The sequence below is a fragment of the Bidens hawaiensis genome, unplaced genomic scaffold, assembly GCF_021521415.1.
Source record: "Bidens hawaiensis isolate Kalapana, Puna unplaced genomic scaffold, B.hawaiensis_p1.1 tig00075101_1, whole genome shotgun sequence".
In the NCBI taxonomy this organism is placed as follows: domain Eukaryota; kingdom Viridiplantae; phylum Streptophyta; class Magnoliopsida; order Asterales; family Asteraceae; genus Bidens; species Bidens hawaiensis.
Window position 1 is genome coordinate 307 of NW_027503032.1, and position 20,401 is coordinate 20,707.

Here is a 20,401-nt window from a genome sequence, read left to right on the forward strand (position 1 = left end):
TATCTTAAAGTAAAAACCATATAAAAAAATAACAAAACATACGCAATAAATTTACCATTATTTGAGTTTGCTCTCTGTGATCGAGCACTACGGTTTTGAGAAGTCAGTGAATAGCAATCAGTAGAAGAATGTCCTGTTTGATGACAAAAACTGCAGGTAGCCTGCTGCCGCGGCTGATGCTGATTATTATTATTTTGTGAAACGTTTCTAGAAGGCGCAGTGATACCCCTTCCTCTTGCTGAATAGAATTAATATGTATAAATGTAGTCAAACTATGAAAAAATAAGGTGTAAACTATAAAAAGAAGCAACTGCTTAAAGTCTTGAACAAATGCTAAAAAATCTAAAACATGCCTGGTGTGTTTGAAGAACTGCGATGTCCAGAACCAGACATTTCCATAAGCTCTCTCATAATATCGTCACAGCCACCAACACAACCTAGATTAAGGGAATAAAAGTTCAGTACAGTTAATCTTTGGTATATATAAAATATTATAATTCACTAAAAATTGTTACAAGTTAGAAACTCCTAATACTCTCTTAGACCAATTTAACGAAAACAAAATGTCCAGAACCAGGCATTTCCTTAAGCTGTCTAATAACACTAACTAGTATGACTAAACCTCATGAACGAAAAATAAAACACATATATAATAAATTAAATAGATATACTATTAAATAAGTTAAATATAGAGTTAAGTTCGGTTTTTGTCCCTGTAGTTTAGCTTTTTAATTTGCTCAGTCCAAAACAAGTTAATAAACAAGGGTAATTTGGTCACTTCATGAATACTAACATAAAATTGTAACAGAGTTAGAGACGAAAAGTTGTTATAGAAAGAAACCATAGTGACTCAAAGGGTTGAATGTTTCTATTTTGGATTGAACTAGTTAAATTGGTCAAATCACGAGACGAAAACAGAACTTAACTATATTTTATTATTAAAATTAGCTAAAAATAAATACAAAATAGCAATGAATCAGATAGCATTTAGCAATAAATCGAAAGATCTCCATGCTAAAGATAAATACAAAATAGATCACCTAAATGATGAACATTGAAGTTTGGTGTATTTCCAGCCGACGAAATGTAATTGAATCTTGAAAACAGGTCCTGTGAATTGTGAAACAATATTAAATTATAATGTGCTTGATATATTTACACAGATGAAACAAAATATACAGCATTAAGATTCTAAATAAACCCTATGCATCAACCTGGAGTACACGTATTGCAAACATCTGTGGTAACAACAGCTTCTGATATCGATCCAGGAAGCCAGATGACGTTTCTACACTGCAACAGTGTGTTAAGTTGATATTAAGACAAAATGAAACCATTTATGTGTCCCTCAAACAGAAAACTGCATTAAAAGAGCCAAACACTTGCCTGTGGAAAAGCTGAGCAGCCAATCATGAACTTCCCATCCTGTAAGAAAAGAAAAATATATTATAGTTAAAAGCATACATTAGGTCAAATATCAAAACTATGCCAAACATAATAGCTAGCACAACTAAAGTTCAATTATGAATGTACATGTGACAAAAACTGTAAAGAAAAATTACCGGTTTTTTTCTAAGAATCAAATCTGAGTCGTGGCAAACATCACATTTCTGCACAGGCTGTCCATGATTTTGTTGATCATCTCCACCCGTTCTATTTGTTCTGTCAAAGAATATTTCCAAGGCTTGAAATAGTTTTGCTTTATTTACCCTCGCCTGCAAAGTATATATATATTTGTTTAAGAAGCTTTGAACTCAAACAAGTTTGTTAAAAATGTCAAGACGTCAACATACATCTAAGAAGCACGCCTTCATCTGCTGCAAGCATGTTGCCAACACATCATCCTTTCTCTTGCTTCCAACACTAACTGCCTTCATGTCTTCCTCCATCATACTACGAAGATATGGCTTCCAAAGTTCATTTCTGAAATCATCAAACAAGATCAAAAGTTTGAAAAATACATGTCACCAACAACAACCAAAAAATATGATAAAAAAATCTTTTTACCCCATATCGTCATATCCCATAACTAATGCCTCGCCCTGTAATCAAACTCAAATTTATAATCAAAATAAATAAAAGATAAGATATATATCATTTCTTATATAAGAAAAAAAATGTACAAGATTTGTTCGCTTGGGATTTGGGATGGTGAAAAGTTTTTGTTAAGACGATTGATTCGGGTTCCAAGAGTCAGGTGGTGCAGTACTTTGTGTCGCTTGTGAATTCAATTCGGATGCTGTTTCGATACGGGGTTTCGCTTCTCAAGATGAATAATTTTGTTGAGGTAGTTTTTGAATTGTGGTAAACGGGTCGGTTCGGGTCAAAACTGGTAAACTAACAAAAAGTTTTTTTTTGTTCGGGTCTGTTGATTCGGGTCACGGGCCAAAAAGGGTTAGGGTCAGAACAGGTTTGGTCAAAACAGGTCAATTAAAAAAAAGTTTTTTTTTGGTTCAGTTCGGAACGGGTTGGATTAAACGGGCAGACATAAACGAACTTCCCACCGAACAGTTCCCGAATAGTTTGCCGAACGTTCAGTTTGTTTACACCCCTTACGTTCAGCTTGTATACAGCTGTGGTGTCAGTGAATTAACATATTTAGTGATATGTAGCTTATATAAATTTTAGTTTCCATGGTTATATGATAGGTTGCAGTTGGTAATTTGAAATTATATTAATCTAATGATGCTCAGCTCGCATACAGTTGTGTTATTAGTGAATTTTAACATATTTAGTGATTTTTAGCTTAACAATTTCAGTTTTCATGGCTATATGATGACAGGTTACAGTTGATAATTTTTTGAGGTATTATGAAAGTAAGGAGTCTAGACCAGTTTTTAGCAATGTAGAGGATATGCTCAAATGGGCAGACTTGTACAATTTGACAACACAGACGTTGGAAGAAGAATTGTTAGGTCTTAAATTCTCTCCTCTGCTCATACAAGAACTTATTACTGTAAGTTATTTATTTTTATAAAATCGAAATTTTATTATGAATATTAGTATGTTGTGTGGTTTTATCTAGTCTGAGAAACTTATGATGCTATGTGATATTGTTTTGATGATGATTATAATCATCTTGAAGTAGAAATATAAGCGTTGTGCAGGTTATAACAAGAATCAACTACTGTCAAAGTGTAAAAATCAGTGGACTTGCCGGTGCTGTTTCTTTGGCTGGATCAGGAGGAGATTTATGGTCAGTTGAAGGAGGAAACTGGCAGATGGCTGCTGGATTAATCAACCAATCGGATGTAACTCTGCATCTTCAAGAAGAAATATCATCAGTCACAAACGTTGGTGGCTTTTACGAGATCAACTCCACCAATGGAAACAGCTACACATGCCAAATCACGGTTGTTGCCACCCCTTTAGACGAGCTGACCACTCAGTTCACCCCTCAAGTTTACATCCCAGAAAGAAAATTACAACATACACATGCTACCTTTGTTGGAGGCTGTCTAAATCCAGTGAGTTCTTTATTCAAATTTTAATGCATCATAATCAATTTACAAACTTGCATATGTAATAAAGTTTATTCTTTTGCATAGGCGTACTTTGGATTAAATTCCATCTCAGACATTCCAGAATTGGTGGGGACCGTAGAGAGTGATGAACTTCCATTTACATGCATTTCCGTGCTAAAAGAACACAGCGCGAACGACTTTACTTACAAGTTATTCTCTCGTCAAAGTTTGACCGATGAATTGTTGGATCAAATATTTAGGTAAGACCCTGCTTGCGGTGCGCACATATAATGTATATATGTGTGAACCCTTGGGTGGGCAAAAGTAAAATTGCACTAATTTTGACGTTATTTTACTAATCACGTGAAAATAACGTTAAAAGTGGCGGAAGGTTAATCAGGCATCATGTGGTGGCGTTGATAGCCGAAAGACAAGGGCACATGCACCAATCAGCCGGTGTCCCGATGATTGAGTGTTATGTGTCTTATGTCCAAGGCTTGATTCAAAACTACTATCGAGCCGGGGGTCTCACCGGAAGCAGCCTCTCTATCCCTATGGGATAGAGGTAAGGCTGTCTACATCTTACCCTCCTCAGACCCTACCATAGCATTGCTATTGGTGGGATATACTGAGTACGATGATGATGATGTATGATGAAAATTGAATAATTGATATGTGTATCTTGTGATTTACTTGATACATAATTCGCAGTATAAGGAACGAAACAATGAGAATCAACTGGGGTGCATACCCTCATTATCATGCTCCTGAGGAATTTGCTCCGTTTATATTGGATGACATGCATTTGTATTATGTAAACGCGTTTGAGAATGCAGCCAGCACCATGGAAACAAGTGCTGTTGCAGCTGAGAACATTGCTCGGTTGATCCTTTCAAGGTTAGCCGGTGAGCAGCCATCGGGTTCGTATGGGTTGAAAAGTTCTACCTCTGATTCAAACCTTCAGCATCCAGAGTTGTGATGATATAAATACATGATTTTGTAACATTAATGTAATTTTGATGTTGTTCCACATACATAAATGTACTACAGAGTCCAGGCTATGTTGGTTTAATAGATCTTTGGATGTGGTTATGATGTAAAATAATTATGTTTTGGATAGTTAAAAGACAGAGGTGCATAAAAAACCCGAACCCGGAACCGGGTTTTTTAAACCCGGGTTTTTAATACCGAACCCGAACCCAACCTTACCCGTAGGGTACGGATAGGGTATGACTTTCAAAGCTGAAACCCGAACCCGAACCCGATCTAAACCCGATAATACCCGAAACCCGGTTCTAGTTATACCCGAAACCCAGGTTTTTTGCATACCTGAACTGGATTTTTTTGTATACCCGGTTATTAGTGTTTGTGCACATGTGCCTGCACTTGACAGTGGTTGTGTGGCTATCTACAGATTTATAGCCGTTCTCCAACGGATCTTTTTTGAAGCATATATTTGATATAAACACTTATTTAGGGTAACACCTTTTGATATACCAAACAATTTAAAACACACAAATTATATGTTTGTTATATCAATTTTTTAGTTGTTTATATATGTTTGAATAAACTTAGAAGTTTGTTTGCAAAAAAAATCAAGTCAGCATACAAAAACAAAGCAGGCCTGTTAACAGAAGAACGCTACAGAAAAAAGGTTTTTTTAGTACTCGGAAATAAGGTATTCAAATACCAGGAAAACGAGTTTTTTCAATACCCGGGTATTGAAGACCCGATTTAATACCCGACCCGGACCTGGTACAAAGGGTATGGTTTTTCAAGCGAATACCCGAACCCGACCCCGACCCGGGTATTACTATTACCCGATTTTCCAATACCCGATTATACCCGTTTCATACCGGAAGAGTTTTTCTAATACCCGATTTGTGCACCTCTAAAAAGACACACTATTTGGGCTTATTGTTATTTGGATGTGGTTATGATGTAAAATATATACATATACTGATATACAAATAGTGCACCACCACACATACTTGTTATTTGTGAAGACCTCTCATTCTAATATAAAATTATCAATTAAAAATAAATATTCAAAATAAATATTTTGGTTTAAAAATAAAAATCTCCCCATGCCAGCACCCCAAGCCTAACCTCAACAATAAATAATAAAATAATTCTCATTGACCAAACAAAAACACACAATAATAAAAGAATCCACCATTTAAATAAAATCCCATAACCAGACAAACACTAACCACTTCTAACATCAGCTATCTGACTCAATAAAACACCACCTATCCCCTTGTCCTTCATTCACATATCACAATTTGTATAAAAGAAAACAAATCATATTCAACATATACATACTTTCACCATGATCATAACCCCAAACATCAAAACCACATCATAACTTTGACTTCTTGCTGCATCAATCACTAAAGTCAAAACTGCCACTGCGAGAACTGCTGGCGTTTCGGCTGTGTAAAGAGAGACTCCTCATGTGACCGCCAAGGGCAGAACCATCATTCTTGTTTTCTTGGAAGAATCTCTCCCTTTCAACATGTTTTGCAGGTGGGGGTGGGAGTGATACAGCTGCAGATGGTAGGGCTGTGATCGGTTCTTGTTTTGGCTCCAGACTGATGGGCCTGATAAGTGGTCGGTTTAGCCTGTCTGGTGGGACGGAGGACCCGAGCAATCCTAAAGGACGATCCGGTTGGTGATTCTCAGCCTCGGGTCTTACACAAGCTTTTCCTTTTCTCATTCTGTCAAGGTTGCAGTTGGTTAGTTTAAAAAAAATGAAATTTAGATGTATAACAAGAAGATATTCAAAGAGAGAATATTAAACTAGAGGTGACAAAATGGGTGGGTAATGGGTCAAGACTGGTAACAGGTTTGGATCAACATGAACAAATTTTTAGCGTGGTTTGAAAAGGATAAGGTCAGGTCGGGTTGCACGGAAATTAATTTTCCGTATTTCTTTATCGAATTTTGGAAGTAATTAATGTGATAACTTTCCTTGTAAAGAGCTACAATATTACAATAAATATCTAATTTATTTTAAAAAGCCGATTTACATGTTTGAAATAGACTCCCATTAAACCCTTCTTTCCATTCTAGGCAAAATTTTCAGGTTTACCAGACACCCATTTTGACTAATATTGTTAAAAACAATCCATTTATCATAAACGGTTCAATTGCCACCCCTATATTATCCAATCAAATATGTTAGTCAGGGTTTGTTGTAATTATCTATATCAGTTAGGGTTTATGATAATAATCTCGTATCGTGATTTACATTACTTTAAAAATGTCAATTTGGGTTATATTTTATTACGAACTTGTAAAATAGAGATATTTCATATATCCACTCAAGAAAAATATCATAATATCAAATATACCTGTTTTTAGATTTATGATATTTATACCCTTCTATTAAAGCATGTATTAGGATACGAGAGTTTGGAGAAAACGAGAAGGGTATAATGGTGATATTATAAACTGTACTTAATGAAATGAGTAAACAATGGGTATATTTGATATTAATCTTTTTGGTTGCATAAAAAATGATAATATAAAAATTTTCATGGGTATATGTTCGATTGTTCCCAACTAAAACTGTAAGTCGCAGGTCAACCCAACCCAACCCGTTATGAAACAAACTTTATTTATATTAGTATAGATAACAGAGTTATCCGTACCTTCTGAAGAGTTGTTCGGGATCTTCTTCTTCTTCTGCCTGTTCATGATCAACATGTGCTAGTGCAGACATTGGTCTACCAGAAACAAGGTCATCATGTCTTGTAAGCGCCTTCTGTAGCTGATCATTTAACTCTATTGCTTGAGATATTGTTTTCTCATCCCTAAAACAACCAAACAAAATAATCAAAAGGTATGACTTTTGTGTGTTTTTACACTTTATAAAGCATCAATGTTAGCATTTTAATTTCTTCTTAGTAGTATATCCATTGATCACACAAAGACAACTTACCGAGATGTAACTGCAAGATGCATCACCCGTTGCTTATGAAATGAACACTGTTCAACAAGATCAAGGGTGAACTCATCCTTGGCTTGCTGTAAAAATAATACAAACAAAATTAACATTAGTATCAATAGTAATATTAAAATGTAAAAACAACCCGACTCGAGTACCTCTGGATATCTGGCATCAATGGCATCAAGAACATCTCTTAAGACTTCAAGTGCAGATCCAGCTTTCTGAACAATACTGTTAAAAGAGAGACGGAAACAATATATAATTAATCAAGCAGACAGATATATTAGGATATTACAATACTTATAGCAATAATGAATAAGCCTAGTTTATTTTATTATGTTACTGAATTATACATAATTATAGGGACACATACCTAGATTCAGGAACTGGTGGTGGGGCCTCCTGTGGTGCACTCCGGTCATGTACAGCGGTTGCAGGTTCACCATTGCTTGAGTTGCTTTTACTGCTGTCTGAAGTTGAACGGTTTTTTGGAAGGACTTCAGGTCTTGGGTTCTGAGAGAAAGTTACTCCAGAACTCTGGCAACACAATAATATCAAGAGAAAATGATTACATTTTACGCAGTGACAGTTAAATATGTTGCAGCTCAATCGTATACACCTACCACCAAATCATAGTATGCATTGTAATACTGAGGGAACCTTCCGGAAGCTCCGCCAACAGATGTCTGTGTTGCATCTAGAAGAAGAAATATTTTCTCTCGTACAGGCAGATCAGACTGATAAAAGAAAAGAAAAAAAAAGAACTTAAATGCGTAGATCTGAAATTCCAAATATAACACTACATTACAGTTGGAAGGATTAAATATACCTTTTTCTTTACTATTTTAACAAGTACAGGGAGGATCCCGTTGTCAATAACTTGTGTGTGAATTGGTTCTCCGATATTATTCATCAGCATTTCTAGCAACTGGAAAAAAATCAATAAAAGTGAAACCATTAGTCGGAAAACTCTAAGATATAAAAGGTAACATGTTCATGACATTTTGCATAAAGATTTAATAACTCACCATAACAGCAAATAGTTGAGTATCTTTGCTCTTACTTCCCAGTCGCTTTTTGATGGCTTTAATGACGTCTTTAGCTTGCCTGTAAAGTTAACACACATAACATGGCAAGTAGTACGTGTTAGCAACGTTAGGTATATCTAATTGTCTATAACCGGACAGTACGTTGTTTTGGGAAATCCAATATGAATTAGCAGGCATAATGATGTATGTCATTTACTCATTTTAAAGTTTAAACCACAAAAAATTGACATTCGGCCTTAAAACACAAACTTTTACTGATAAAGAGACTAGGTCTTTGTGTATCAATTATTAGGATATGTACAGATTTTAAAGTAGTATTATAATAATACCAAAATAGATTTAATCGACTTTCAAAGAGGTGGATTGGCTCTCTCGTGGTTTACTTTCGAGAGGTAACCAACTCTCCAATGATATCAAAATTACTAAGCAATACTAAGCATAATCAAAATTACAAACCAGAAGCCCTACATATATAGATTGAAGAGAATCCCTATTCATAACTTTACCTAAAGTAAACTTATCTAATAAAATTACTAATATGCTTATATCCTAATAACCAAAGTCGTAACATATTATAAGTCTTGCTCACAACATTAATACCAACAGGCATGAAAAAAAATATATTTGTCAAATCACAATGGATATGAAAGTATTTATTATTCAAGTTATGACAAAAAATAGAAGTGAACTCGGATTTTTGTTTATTTTGGCATGCTCCCTTGCTTTGTTTTTCTCTTTTGTTGCAGTCAGTGTTTCAATTACATAAGGTTTACAAAAATGGTTTATATGAATACCTTTTTAATAACATATTACACATTAAGAAACAAAGTAGACCAATATGTATACCGAAATACAGCGAGTTAATTGTGAGCTAAAAGAGCAATGACTGTATATTCAAGAGAATTACAGCATGCTTAATTCAGAAAAAAAAGAAGCATATGACTCAAGGTCAACTAGGCCTCACTTAATGAAGTAAACCGCATATACCGCAACATTGTAGGTTTCGAATGTTAAATGTAGAATTAACATACCAATCATTGAATATCATCAAAAAGGAAAAATGAACAAAATTATGCAGAACATCATAATAAAGGGTATTAATAGAATCGAAATAAATTTCACGCATTATGAGATATGAATGATCTCAAACCCTGAAACCCTAAACTGATGGCGCATATAAATTTACAAAATCGGTCTCTTTTTATATGGTAAAAAAGCCATTCCGCATTTATAACATACACATAACAGGACACTATACTAATTAACTCCTCAAAATGGAAAATTTTCAAGTATCATGGAATCAAACTAAATTTCCATAACATTTCTAATGACGCAAATACGTCTACATTGACACCCATTTATACATAATAAGCAATTACTCTGCGCATATAATAACTAAAACATCAAAAGTATTCCCTTATAGGCATCCTATTTGGATCATATGAAAAAAAATCAAAGACAACTGCCTACCAATACACGATTTCAAGAGAATAAGTTTTGACCATTACCTATGATCACGAGCGACTAGTTCACAAATTTCAATGCTTTTTGTCCAATCCATTTCCGTTAGCTTATCGCTCGTTGCTGCATTCACAAGTTCAGCCGCCATGTCTAGTAGTATCTGAGAGCTTAACAACAAGCAAAAAAATAAAAAAAACACCAGAAATATTACAAAGACACAATCTTTAACATATAACAACTATATATATAACCAAATAATGAAACTCCTATAGCTAATGTTCATATAACACAATCAAGAATACATGATGAAAAGATTTAAGCAAACTTATTATAATAATAAAAGCTGATCAAATGAAGTACTGTTAAAGCTAAAAAAATTGGGGGATTTGAATCAGTAAAGAAAACCCATATGAAATAAAAGTGACCCATGATAGATAAAGTTGAATCAATCAAAGAAAGGGGGTTAATTTGTTGATGTGTACCTTAAAAACCCTAATTGAATAATTGAATCATCAAAGTCTGAAAGAGGGGACGGAAAGAAAGGGGGGTGATATAGATGATGAATCAGGACAGGACAGATAGATATACAGATGTGTATGTATCTAATTTATGTAATAATAATATAATAATAATTTATTTATTTAATTTTGTGACACTGAATAATAGAGCGGTAGCACAAGTAAAGTACTGATGCTGCTGCTACTGTCTGTTTCTTTTGCTACCGTCACCTGCGGGTTATTTTATTTTAATATTCGACACGCGTCCTTTTCACCATCCACTTTCTTTTTTTCTTTTTTCGTGTGGTTGTACACCCACGCGCCATTCCTTGTTCCGGTATAGCTTTTTAACTGTAAATTAATATTATATTATATTTATACATACCAACTATAAACTTTGGTACAGTTGAAGGGTCATTTGCCGGCCCCGTATTAGTTATGGTGTTGTAACTAACACAACGGAAATCGAACAAATTCGTGTAGACTCACAGTCACAATGATCGGGACCGGCAACGCTTTTTACTAACACCTGAATTATACCAACCAACGTCACCTCATTGGTTAACCTCATTTTTTTAATATTTTGTTTCCATTTTTTAGTCCCAGTTCATAACGAAAGTAACCGAACTGACCAAACTCGTGTCAAGTTATGGCTTCAATGCCCGGGATTGACAACGCTTGGTTTTACAACCGCCATGGTTTAGCGACCAAAGAAACATCGAATATTTAATTTTTTTATATGTTAATTCGTAATTTGACGAATTTATTTTTTGGGTTTTAACGCTCAAGTTTTGCTGACGGTTTCTATGCCGTAACGAGGATACACGATAAAATCCGAATTCGCGTCGACTCATCATTATGACGTTTGGGTTTTACCAACACCCGAGTTTCAATGTTAGGGTTTCACAACATTTTACTTCTTTTTTTTACTTCCGGTATTATAGTGAAAACTGTCTGAATGCCATTTTTTGTTTTAGTTCCGGTATCATAACGAACGCGACAAAATTCGACCAAATTCGCGTAAACTTACGACATTTTGTTTTAATTATGGTACATTGAACGTAACGAAAACCTACTTAATGCCAATTTTGTTTTTGTTTTTGTTTTAGTTTCAGTATAATAATCAACGTGACAGAAATCGGTTGAATTTGCGTAGACTCACCGCCTCAACTTCCGGGATCAATAATGCTCTGATCTTCGGATCCAATGCCTGAGTTTTACCGACTGACGCCACTCAATTGATCCACCTCAAAGTTTATATGTTTATTTTTAATTTTAAAACGACCGATTTGTGTCGACTTACCGCCTTAACGTCCAGGACCGACAACGTTTGGGTTTATCATCGCCCGGGTTTTACCAACCTAACATGTCTGGCGCAACACGTCGGATAAAACATTAGTTTTATTTATTTCTTAAAGGAGAGTGGTCGTCCCACCCCTAACCGTCTTTCATCTCTCCTTCATGTTAGAGTCACATCTATTCAAAGTGAAAGGCTAATTAGGATTCAATGGTATTCAAAACTCTCATTCATGAATTCTGTAAAACTTATCTCAAAACGGTGATTCAAATGACTTGATTTTTGTTAATTGGAAATTCAAACACCTGAATTGAAACATTGTTTCGTTAATAGATCACCATTTCAAGATAAGTTTTATGTTAGTCGACTCGCATCCTTCTTCTGATCAAAAGCCTTAAAACATCGGTTTAAAAATCGGAAAAAAACTTAACGACGTTAAGTGTTTTTTAAACGGTGGTCTACTGAGACAAAAAATAGTTGAAAGATTGAATCGTTGGCAGTAAATTTTAAATGTGAAATTATTATCAACGTAGAGGCAAGAGTATTTATTTTTAATTTGACAAGAAAAATTCAAATGTCAAAACTAGGAAAGAGAATTTGAAATCTTTGGTACTTTAGTTGCATGGTTATTGTTTTTTCTTAAAAAACAGGTTTGCAGTGGTTTTAACCCAAGAAGTAAACATAATAATAGATGAAGCTAAAGTTAACTACACAATTCTGATTTTGAGATTGTATATTTGTTTTCACTTGGGTTCAAGTTTTACTTTATTTTGCAAGCGATTAGGCATGCATGATTAGAAATTATAAAATTTTACTTTTTTTTCTATCTTTGGTTAATTATTACTTTTAAGTTTTAACGAAATTATCATACATTTGTAATATGTCCTTTAATTTTATTAATTGAAAAGCGACAATCATGAGTTTTGAAAGTTTTTGAACTTTCCAAATTATGCGAAAAGTCATGGAAACCTGCAAGTAAAAGGTGGGTAGGTTCCATGAAACTACAGTTGACTTGTCTTCCATTTACCTTCATAAACACATTCATTTATGTTCGTATGGATCTTATCCTTTTCTCTGTGATCAACCATACCTTCCAATAACTCCTAATGGCTGTTCTCACCGAAATTTCATCTTCTTCATCAACAAACGATAACTATGAATACTACGTGTTTTTAAGTTTTCGAGGTCTTGACACACGTCTTAGTTTCATCAGCCACCTCTATGATGCACTCCGGGATGCTAGTCTCGCAACCTTTTTGGATGATGAAGAAATTGAAACTGGACTAGAGCTGAAACCAGAATTGGAAAGTGCCATTAAGTCATCTAGAGCTTCTATTATCGTCTTGTCCAAGAATTATGCTTCTTCAACATGGTGCCTAGATGAATTGGTATTGATCCTCGAGCAACAGAGGAACTTTAACCAAATTGTTATCCCCATCTTCTATCATGTTGAGCCCACCGATGTCAGAAAGCAAATAAACAGCTTCGGGGAAGCAATAGAGGCGCATAAACGCAAGATAGAGACAGAAACAAATGCAACGGAAAGGAATCAGTTAACTCAAAAGGTCGAGTTATGGAAGAGGGCACTCAAAGAAGTTGCTGATTTAAAAGGAAAAGATGCAAAGAGCAGGTATCATTTGTTTGCTTTTAGGTGTTTGAATATTGGTTTGGATGTTTGAATTGTCATATCTTTCGATTAGGTTTTTTAGTATCACAATCATATTTCCCATTGAAATCAATTTTTAGGAAAGAGAGAGAGCTTATTAAAGAAGTTACCGACATCCACCACAGACTAGGCGTGCGCTTAAGTAATACTCCAATCGGGAGGAACTATTACATTAATCTCATTACGTCATGGTTGACGGATGGTTCCTGTCATGCTGCTGATATTCTTACAATTGTAGGAATGGGTGGGATTGGGAAAACATCTTTAGCGAAATATGTTTTTGAGATACACTCTTATAAATTCCACAAAAGCAGCTTTATTGAAGGTATCAATGCAAAATGTAATGAACGATTTAGTGGATTGCTTGATTTACAAAAGCAACTTTTCGGAGACATTTCAAAAATAAATATTCCATTACAAGTTAATGATGTCTCTGTATACACCTCTAAGATTGAGAATGCACTAGCCCGTAATAGGGTGTTTATAGTGCTTGACGATATTGGTAGTGTCGACCAGTTGGATGCTCTACTTGGAAACAAAGGTTTACATCCAGGAAGCAAAATCATAGTTACAACCAAGGATGCATCTTTAACAGAAAGTTGCGCATTATTCAACCCGGAAGTCCAACCCAAGCATATTAAGGTCTTAATTAATGGCTTACACGAGGTTGAATCGCTAGAGCTTTTATGCATTCATGCATTCAAGAGCCAAAAGCCAAAAGAAGGTTATACAGGAGTTTCAGAAAACCTCGTGAAGTATTGTCAAGGACATCCGTTGGCTCTTAAGCTTTTGGGAAGTTCGCTGCATAATAGAGACGTGGTATATTGGGAAGAGTGTATAAAAGTGCTAAAGAAAGAACCTCATTCTCATATTAACATGGCATTGAAGAGGAGCTTTGACTCTTTGCCATTCAAAAATGATAAGGAATTGTTTAAGCACATTGCTTGTTTTTTTGTGGGAATGGACAGAGATGTGACTGAAACAATACTGAAAGCATGTGATATAAACACAAGATTTGGGATCAGAAAACTCATTGACAGGTGCCTTCTTAGCGTCGGGTGGTACAACGAGTTGATGATGCATCAATTGGTTCAAGAGATGGGTAGAGATTTAGTACGCCAGGAAGCTCCTGACAAGCCAAGGGAGCGTAGTTGATTATGGTGTCACGAGGAGTCACTCAAAGTGCTGAAACAAAAAATAGTAAGAGCCATGTATATGTTTTTTTGTAGTTTTGCATGTTTCAAGTAACCATGTATATGTGTAAACGAGGATATGTTTTTTGTAGCCATGTATATGTGTAAACGATTTTTTTTGTTTACTTTTCCTTGTTCTCAGGGTACACAAAATATTCTTGGGCTTACTCTTGACGTGAGAATGCTTGAGAAAGAACAGTTAAGTGGGTCATTACAGCTGAAAACAGATGCATTGAGTAAGATGGATAATTTAAAACTTCTACAACTCAATTATGTGGAAATGAATGGGTCTTTTAAGGATATTTCTAAAGAACTTAGATGGTTGTGTATGAATGGTTTCATTTAAAGTCTATACCTTCAGAATTACCGATGGAGAATCTGGTTATTCTTGACATGTCACATAGCAATATCCAGTCATTTGACATGTCTTCCAGTAGCTCACAACGAATTATGAGCAGACTAAAGGTAACTAATAGATTTTGATGAATCACTTCACTTTTTATTGTTATTCTTTATTAAAGTACATGAAATTCACTCACTATGTACAAAAAACTCATTTCCACGTACTTCAGGGGTTGAGTGGATCAGGCACAAATGAAAAGCGTTTGCTTGGATCACTGAAGATTCTTGTTCTATGTTTTTGTGAACAACTTCGCAGTATCGGTGGCTTTTATGAACTCCCAGTACTTGAGAGGCTGATAATCTCAAACTGCACAAGTTTAATACAGGTTTGTGAATCCATAAAACATTGTGTTGAACTAGTCTTCATTGATCTGAGTAACTGCAAGAAGCTTAAAAAGCTCCCTAAAACTATTAGCATGTTAAAGAAGGTCAGAACAATTTTATCAAATGGTTGCGATCTATCTGTTTTTCCCATTGAGACAAGGGATATGGATTCATTACAAATGATTGAGGTGAACAACGTTGCCATAAACTCACAAACCTCTGCCTCTGCCAGTGTTGAGGTTATACCAATAGATCTCAGGTCCTTCTTGAGTTGTTTACCGATATCATTAGTACACTTGTCGCTTAGAGATAGTAACTTGTCAAACAAATCCTTTCCAATGAACTTCAGTAGCCTATCCAATTTAAAGGAATTAAGGTTAGATGGTAATCCAATTGTTTCAATGCCCAGTTGTGTGAGAACCCTTCCTAGGCTTGAGAAACTCAGTATGGAGAAATGTAAGATGCTAAAGACAGTCGAACATCCTCCAAGTTCACTAAGACGGTTGCAATGTGGAATGCTGGATAGCCTGCAGGAAATGAAATTTAATCCAGAGATGTCCCCGCTCAATTTGGATTTGAATGCACGAAAACATGCCGCTTTGGTAGTTGAAGGCGTTATTGAAATCCAAGAATTAGCACGTGTTAAGGATGAGGTGTTGTGTAGTTTGGGATGGGTTAATTTTGAGTTGATAAAATATCAACACATGACGTTTATAGACAGATTAGAAAAAAAGAGATGCAGAATCCAGGTTTCTTCTGATTAACTATCTATCCATATGTGAATTGAATGTTATATATGTTTTGAACTAATGAATTAAGATTTTACTTGACAGATGTATTATGAATTGGGAATATTCAGCACAATTTATAAGGGGAAAGAGATGCCAAACTGGATTAGTTGCAGAAGCAAGGCATCATCACTATCATTTACCATCCCATCATCTCCTAACAAACTTAGAGGGTTGAATTTCTGTTGTATACTAGACAACTTATCATCGTACTCAAATACCATTTACGTGTTACCAAAGATAGTAATTCGGAATTTAACAAAGACCAAAAGCTGGTCATACCTCCATCATCCTGCCCAATTCGAGGTAGCTGAAGACCGTTTAATATTTCTAAGCCACTGGATGTTTGGGAAGAATGAGATGGAAGATGGTGCCCGACTTACTATTTCCTTATCAAAACAGCGCACCTGTTATCCGGTTGCTAGTATTAAGGAGTGTGGGGTAGGCATTGTTTATGATAATGGAAGAATGAATGAAGATGTGTTGGGTTATTACAAGTCATGGAATCACATCATTGGTGGAGATCTCTCTGCTTCTCAAACAACCACAGGAGAATACATCCTACAGCACAGTGGCCCCCTACGTTCTGGCTGTATGTTTATATTAAATATAGAACTGCGGTTTTCGTTCATGTGGTTTGTTCAAATTCGATATTTCAGTCCAAAAGTTTAAATATTTTTATTTTGATTAAGGTTTCATTTACGTTGCAATTTTCCTCAATAAGGTTTCGTTTTCATTGCGATTTTTGTCCCCTGGTTTGTTTAAATTTGCTATTCAGTTCAAAACATGTTAACGAAAAGGACGAAAATTGCAATGAAAATGAAACAGTAGGTATGAAAATAGCAAATTTTATACTTTTGGACTGAAATAGCAAATTTAAACAAACCATAATGACGAAAATCACAGTTCATTCTAAATATATTGATACACTATTATATAATATTACACTTGGGTTAGCCTAAAGGAGATATATACACTTGTCTCATTTTGATAAATTGTTTAAACAACCATTTATTCGCATAGCAATATGCTATTACAACTTCATCCAAATGGATTTTCATGAATGTTAATTAACATATTACCTTTTCTCTTTTCGTATCAGTAGAAGGAGAAATAAGCAAATTTAGAGCTTTCTCCCAACAAATGTCTGATTTGGTGCTGCACCCAAGGTACTTATCTGTTGAAATATCAATTTAGGTGTATAACTTTCTTTGTTTAAGACTTATTTTGTTGAATTTTATTTTTGTATTTGTGGCATAACAATAAAAAAGGGAGAGCGGGAAACGGTGCTCAGGAAACGAAGAAATTTAGAAGCGCTGCAGTGAAGATGATCGAAAGCTTGAGGACTAAAATTGCCATTGTGGAGTTCGTATATAGTATGTTCGGTTGAAACAAGGAGTCATCTTTGTTTCTATTTGAAGCTTTACACATACACTCGTTTTCTCCATATACTGTATTTTTTGTTGGTTCTTCAATGTTAGAACTGAGAGAAGTTAGAATACTGTAATACTAATAACCTTTATGTTTGTTGACGAATTATAGGTATACAATGAGTTTTCAAAATATTTGCATTTATGTGTTAAATAAATTATGAGGATAATTTATATTTTGAGAGATGCTATTTATTTGGATAAATAACAAATATATTTGGATAAAAGGAAAAATTAACAAAATTGGGTTTGAGTTTTTGGGGGAAAACCCACCCTTTGGCCGGCCCCTCCATCTCTCTCTCCCCCTTTTGTATTTTTCCAATACATGCAAGAGATATTATTGGAAGATCATAATTCTTGTTTGTATCAATAATACACGTTCTCTCACACACAAACTCTCTCTTCTTCTCTCTCGACCGAAAGCCACAAGGAGGAACAAGAAAGGGGAAAGCAAGAGTGATAAATCCTAGCAACTTGGTAGCTTGTAAGGGTATACAAGCTTGAGGTTTTCTACATTAAGACTCGTTATTCAAACCATTCATCCCCTTCTGTGTTTCTAGGAATTGAATGTATGTTTTGAAACACTCTATGGTTGTATTTGATAGCATGTATATTGTATTTGGATCCTGGTTTTGGGTTTTAACATAAAACGGGTTTATGTGTATTCGGTAACAAGATTTATGAACTAAATATTTCCGCTGCGTTTTTCCTTATAAAAGGTTTATTTGGAGTTTGATAATCTTGTAAAAACCCAACAATATTCGTTTATAAAATACTCGTACCTATAACTATATTTTAATATATAATAATATGTGTTTTAGCTATTTATTTTGAATTTATAAAAATTTATTATTGTAAAATCCATTATCATTTTATTACTTACTATATACATATATATATATATATATATATATGTAACATCCTAATTTCGGTTTTATTAATAGAATAAATATCGTCTATTTTATAGTGGGTCGTTATCGGTTTAGAGAAATAGAATACGAGTTGGGCTAGTGTTGGGTTAAATGGATATGGATTATGGACTTGGATTATGAAAGAAATAGAAAAGGACCATGGGCTTAAGCCCATGATCCATAATTATATAAACCATTAATCCCTCATTTAATTCATTCTCACACATTCCATACACCACCCAAAACACACACTTAAGATTTCTCTCAAATTCTTCCTTATCTCTAGCCGAAATCAAGAAGGAAACCGAGCACCGATCCGAGGTAACGATAGTTTAATATTGTATGAGCTTAACCCGTTAGATAAAGTTGCAAACAACGAGCCGACACTGTTAAACCGTTTAAATCACGAGATCCGGGTGGAATCGGGTATAAACCGAACCTATGATGAGCTTAGGGATCACCCTAGCTCAGATCTGGATCGAACGGGGCGAATAACGGTGAAAAACGAGTTAAAAATCGTTTTTTCCGGTGAGTTCGCGTTTTTCCGGCGGCTTTCCGGCAATGACGGCGCCGGAAAAGTAATACGAGGTTAAGGGTATGTCAGGGAATGTTCTGACATTCCCTGACCTAACCCTAGTTCGCTAACGGGAATTTAGCGAATTAAGGGTGATTCGTTAAGTAGATTCGCTGAGGAAAGATAACGAACTAGCCTTAGTTCGTGTCCTGATTCGTTAAGGAAAAGATAACGAATTAACCCCCCCATTTCGTTATAGCCATTCGTTAAAGGAGATAACGAATTAGAAGGTCCAGTTCGTTACTTGAACTGATTCGCTATGTGGACTGGTTCGTACAAGGACGGATTTGTTAGAGGTCCAGTTCGCTAGAGGGTTCAGTTCGTTACAAATGACCAGTTCGCTAAGATAAGTCAATTCGTTAAAGACTGAATAACGAACTAGAAAGTTTAATAAAATGACAGAACAGTCCCTGGACTTAGAAAAAGAATGAATTAATTACAATTCACCCCTTGAACTTTTGAGTTAGCAAATTAATTAATGATTCGAAATTATAATGGAAAATGTGTTACGACAGTTAATGGAAATAAAATTTTTCTAAGCTGACATGGCAGCTCGACCCCAGCCAGGGGCTCTGCCCCTTGGACCCTGCTAGGGGCTGCCGCCCCTAGACCCCGCTGCCATGGGCGCTGCCCCCGGACCCCGTTCGTTGTGGGTTATATAAAGATAGAAATACAACATGAGTAGTAGTAGTTAATTGATACATGTAAATATTATACAGTAGCCGTGCACAGCTCAAGAAGGGAATAACGATTAACGGAGAGCGTAACAGGATTCAGGTGAGTTTCTAGCCCCATTTATGTGTTATGTTTTCGGGGCTGTGTGCATACTCAATATGTTTGTTAATACGCTTATCCTAAGAGATAAGTGTATGCCTTATGTGAATAATATGATATGTATGAATGATGGCTTGATGGTACGTGAACGATCTTCGGATATTGCACGTACCGTCAAGTTGTAACGCTATGTATAAGGTAAGTATGATATGTATGCTTATGTGTATGAACGTGATAAAGTTAATAAAAGAAGGAAAGGATGGTTGTATGGTTACGAAAAGGGTACCGAGCCCTAATAATACTCGCGGTATGATGTATGGTTGTATGGTAACGAAGAGGGAATCGAACCCTACTAATATTCGAGAACTAGGGAACCGAACCCTACTAATATTAGAGGAAGGAGGGTACCGAGCCCTAATAATACTCGAGGAAGGAGGGTACCGAGCCTTAATAATACTCGAGGAAGGAGGGTACCGAGCCCTAATAATACTCGAGGAATGTAGGGCGTAATGCTCTTTATAACATAAGATATGAAAGCAAGTTAGTACAAAAGAAAGTATGAAAGTATGATTGAAAGGATATAAGTTTATGTGTATTGTATAATGTATGATTAATT

At 35.3% G+C, this 20,401-nt stretch overlaps 1 protein-coding gene and 2 pseudogenes across 5 annotated transcripts; 2 read left to right on the forward strand and 1 right to left on the reverse strand.

Annotated features, from left to right (window-relative positions):
• The first annotated feature begins 2,117 nt into the window (after nt 1-2,117).
• On the forward strand, nt 2,118-4,594 carry LOC143606515 (farnesylcysteine lyase-like; annotated as a pseudogene). The gene is made up of 5 exons (XR_013148757.1): nt 2,118-2,287; nt 2,783-2,956; nt 3,108-3,467; nt 3,549-3,724; nt 4,176-4,594. The product of XR_013148757.1 is annotated as a farnesylcysteine lyase-like (transcript).
• Nucleotides 4,595-5,585: 991 nt separating this feature from the next.
• LOC143606512 (TOM1-like protein 5) lies at nt 5,586-10,646 on the reverse strand. Of its 3 annotated transcripts, none has more exons than XM_077082265.1 (10): nt 10,412-10,646; nt 9,977-10,089; nt 8,448-8,526; nt 8,249-8,347; nt 8,043-8,156; nt 7,793-7,956; nt 7,575-7,650; nt 7,411-7,496; nt 7,121-7,282; nt 5,586-6,184 (listed from the first exon to the last, which is right to left on the reverse strand). In XM_077082265.1, the coding sequence occupies exons 2-10, from the start codon at nt 10,075-10,077 to the stop codon at nt 5,851-5,853; spliced, it is 1,215 nt and encodes a 404-aa protein (XP_076938380.1). In that variant the 5' UTR covers nt 10,078-10,089; nt 10,412-10,646; the 3' UTR covers nt 5,586-5,850. The 3 variants fall into 3 exon arrangements, with proteins under 3 accessions (XP_076938380.1, XP_076938379.1, XP_076938381.1); XM_077082264.1 differs by having other exon boundaries at nt 9,977-10,096; XM_077082266.1 differs by lacking the exons at nt 9,977-10,089; nt 10,412-10,646 and adding an exon at nt 9,058-9,208 and having other exon boundaries at nt 8,448-8,584.
• Nucleotides 10,647-12,829: 2,183 nt separating this feature from the next.
• LOC143606513 (TMV resistance protein N-like) lies at nt 12,830-17,321 on the forward strand (annotated as a pseudogene). Its single transcript, XR_013148756.1, has 6 exons — nt 12,830-13,353; nt 13,470-14,589; nt 14,725-15,047; nt 15,155-16,057; nt 16,142-16,688; nt 17,199-17,321. The product of XR_013148756.1 is annotated as a TMV resistance protein N-like (transcript).
• Nucleotides 17,322-20,401: the final 3,080 nt, after the last annotated feature.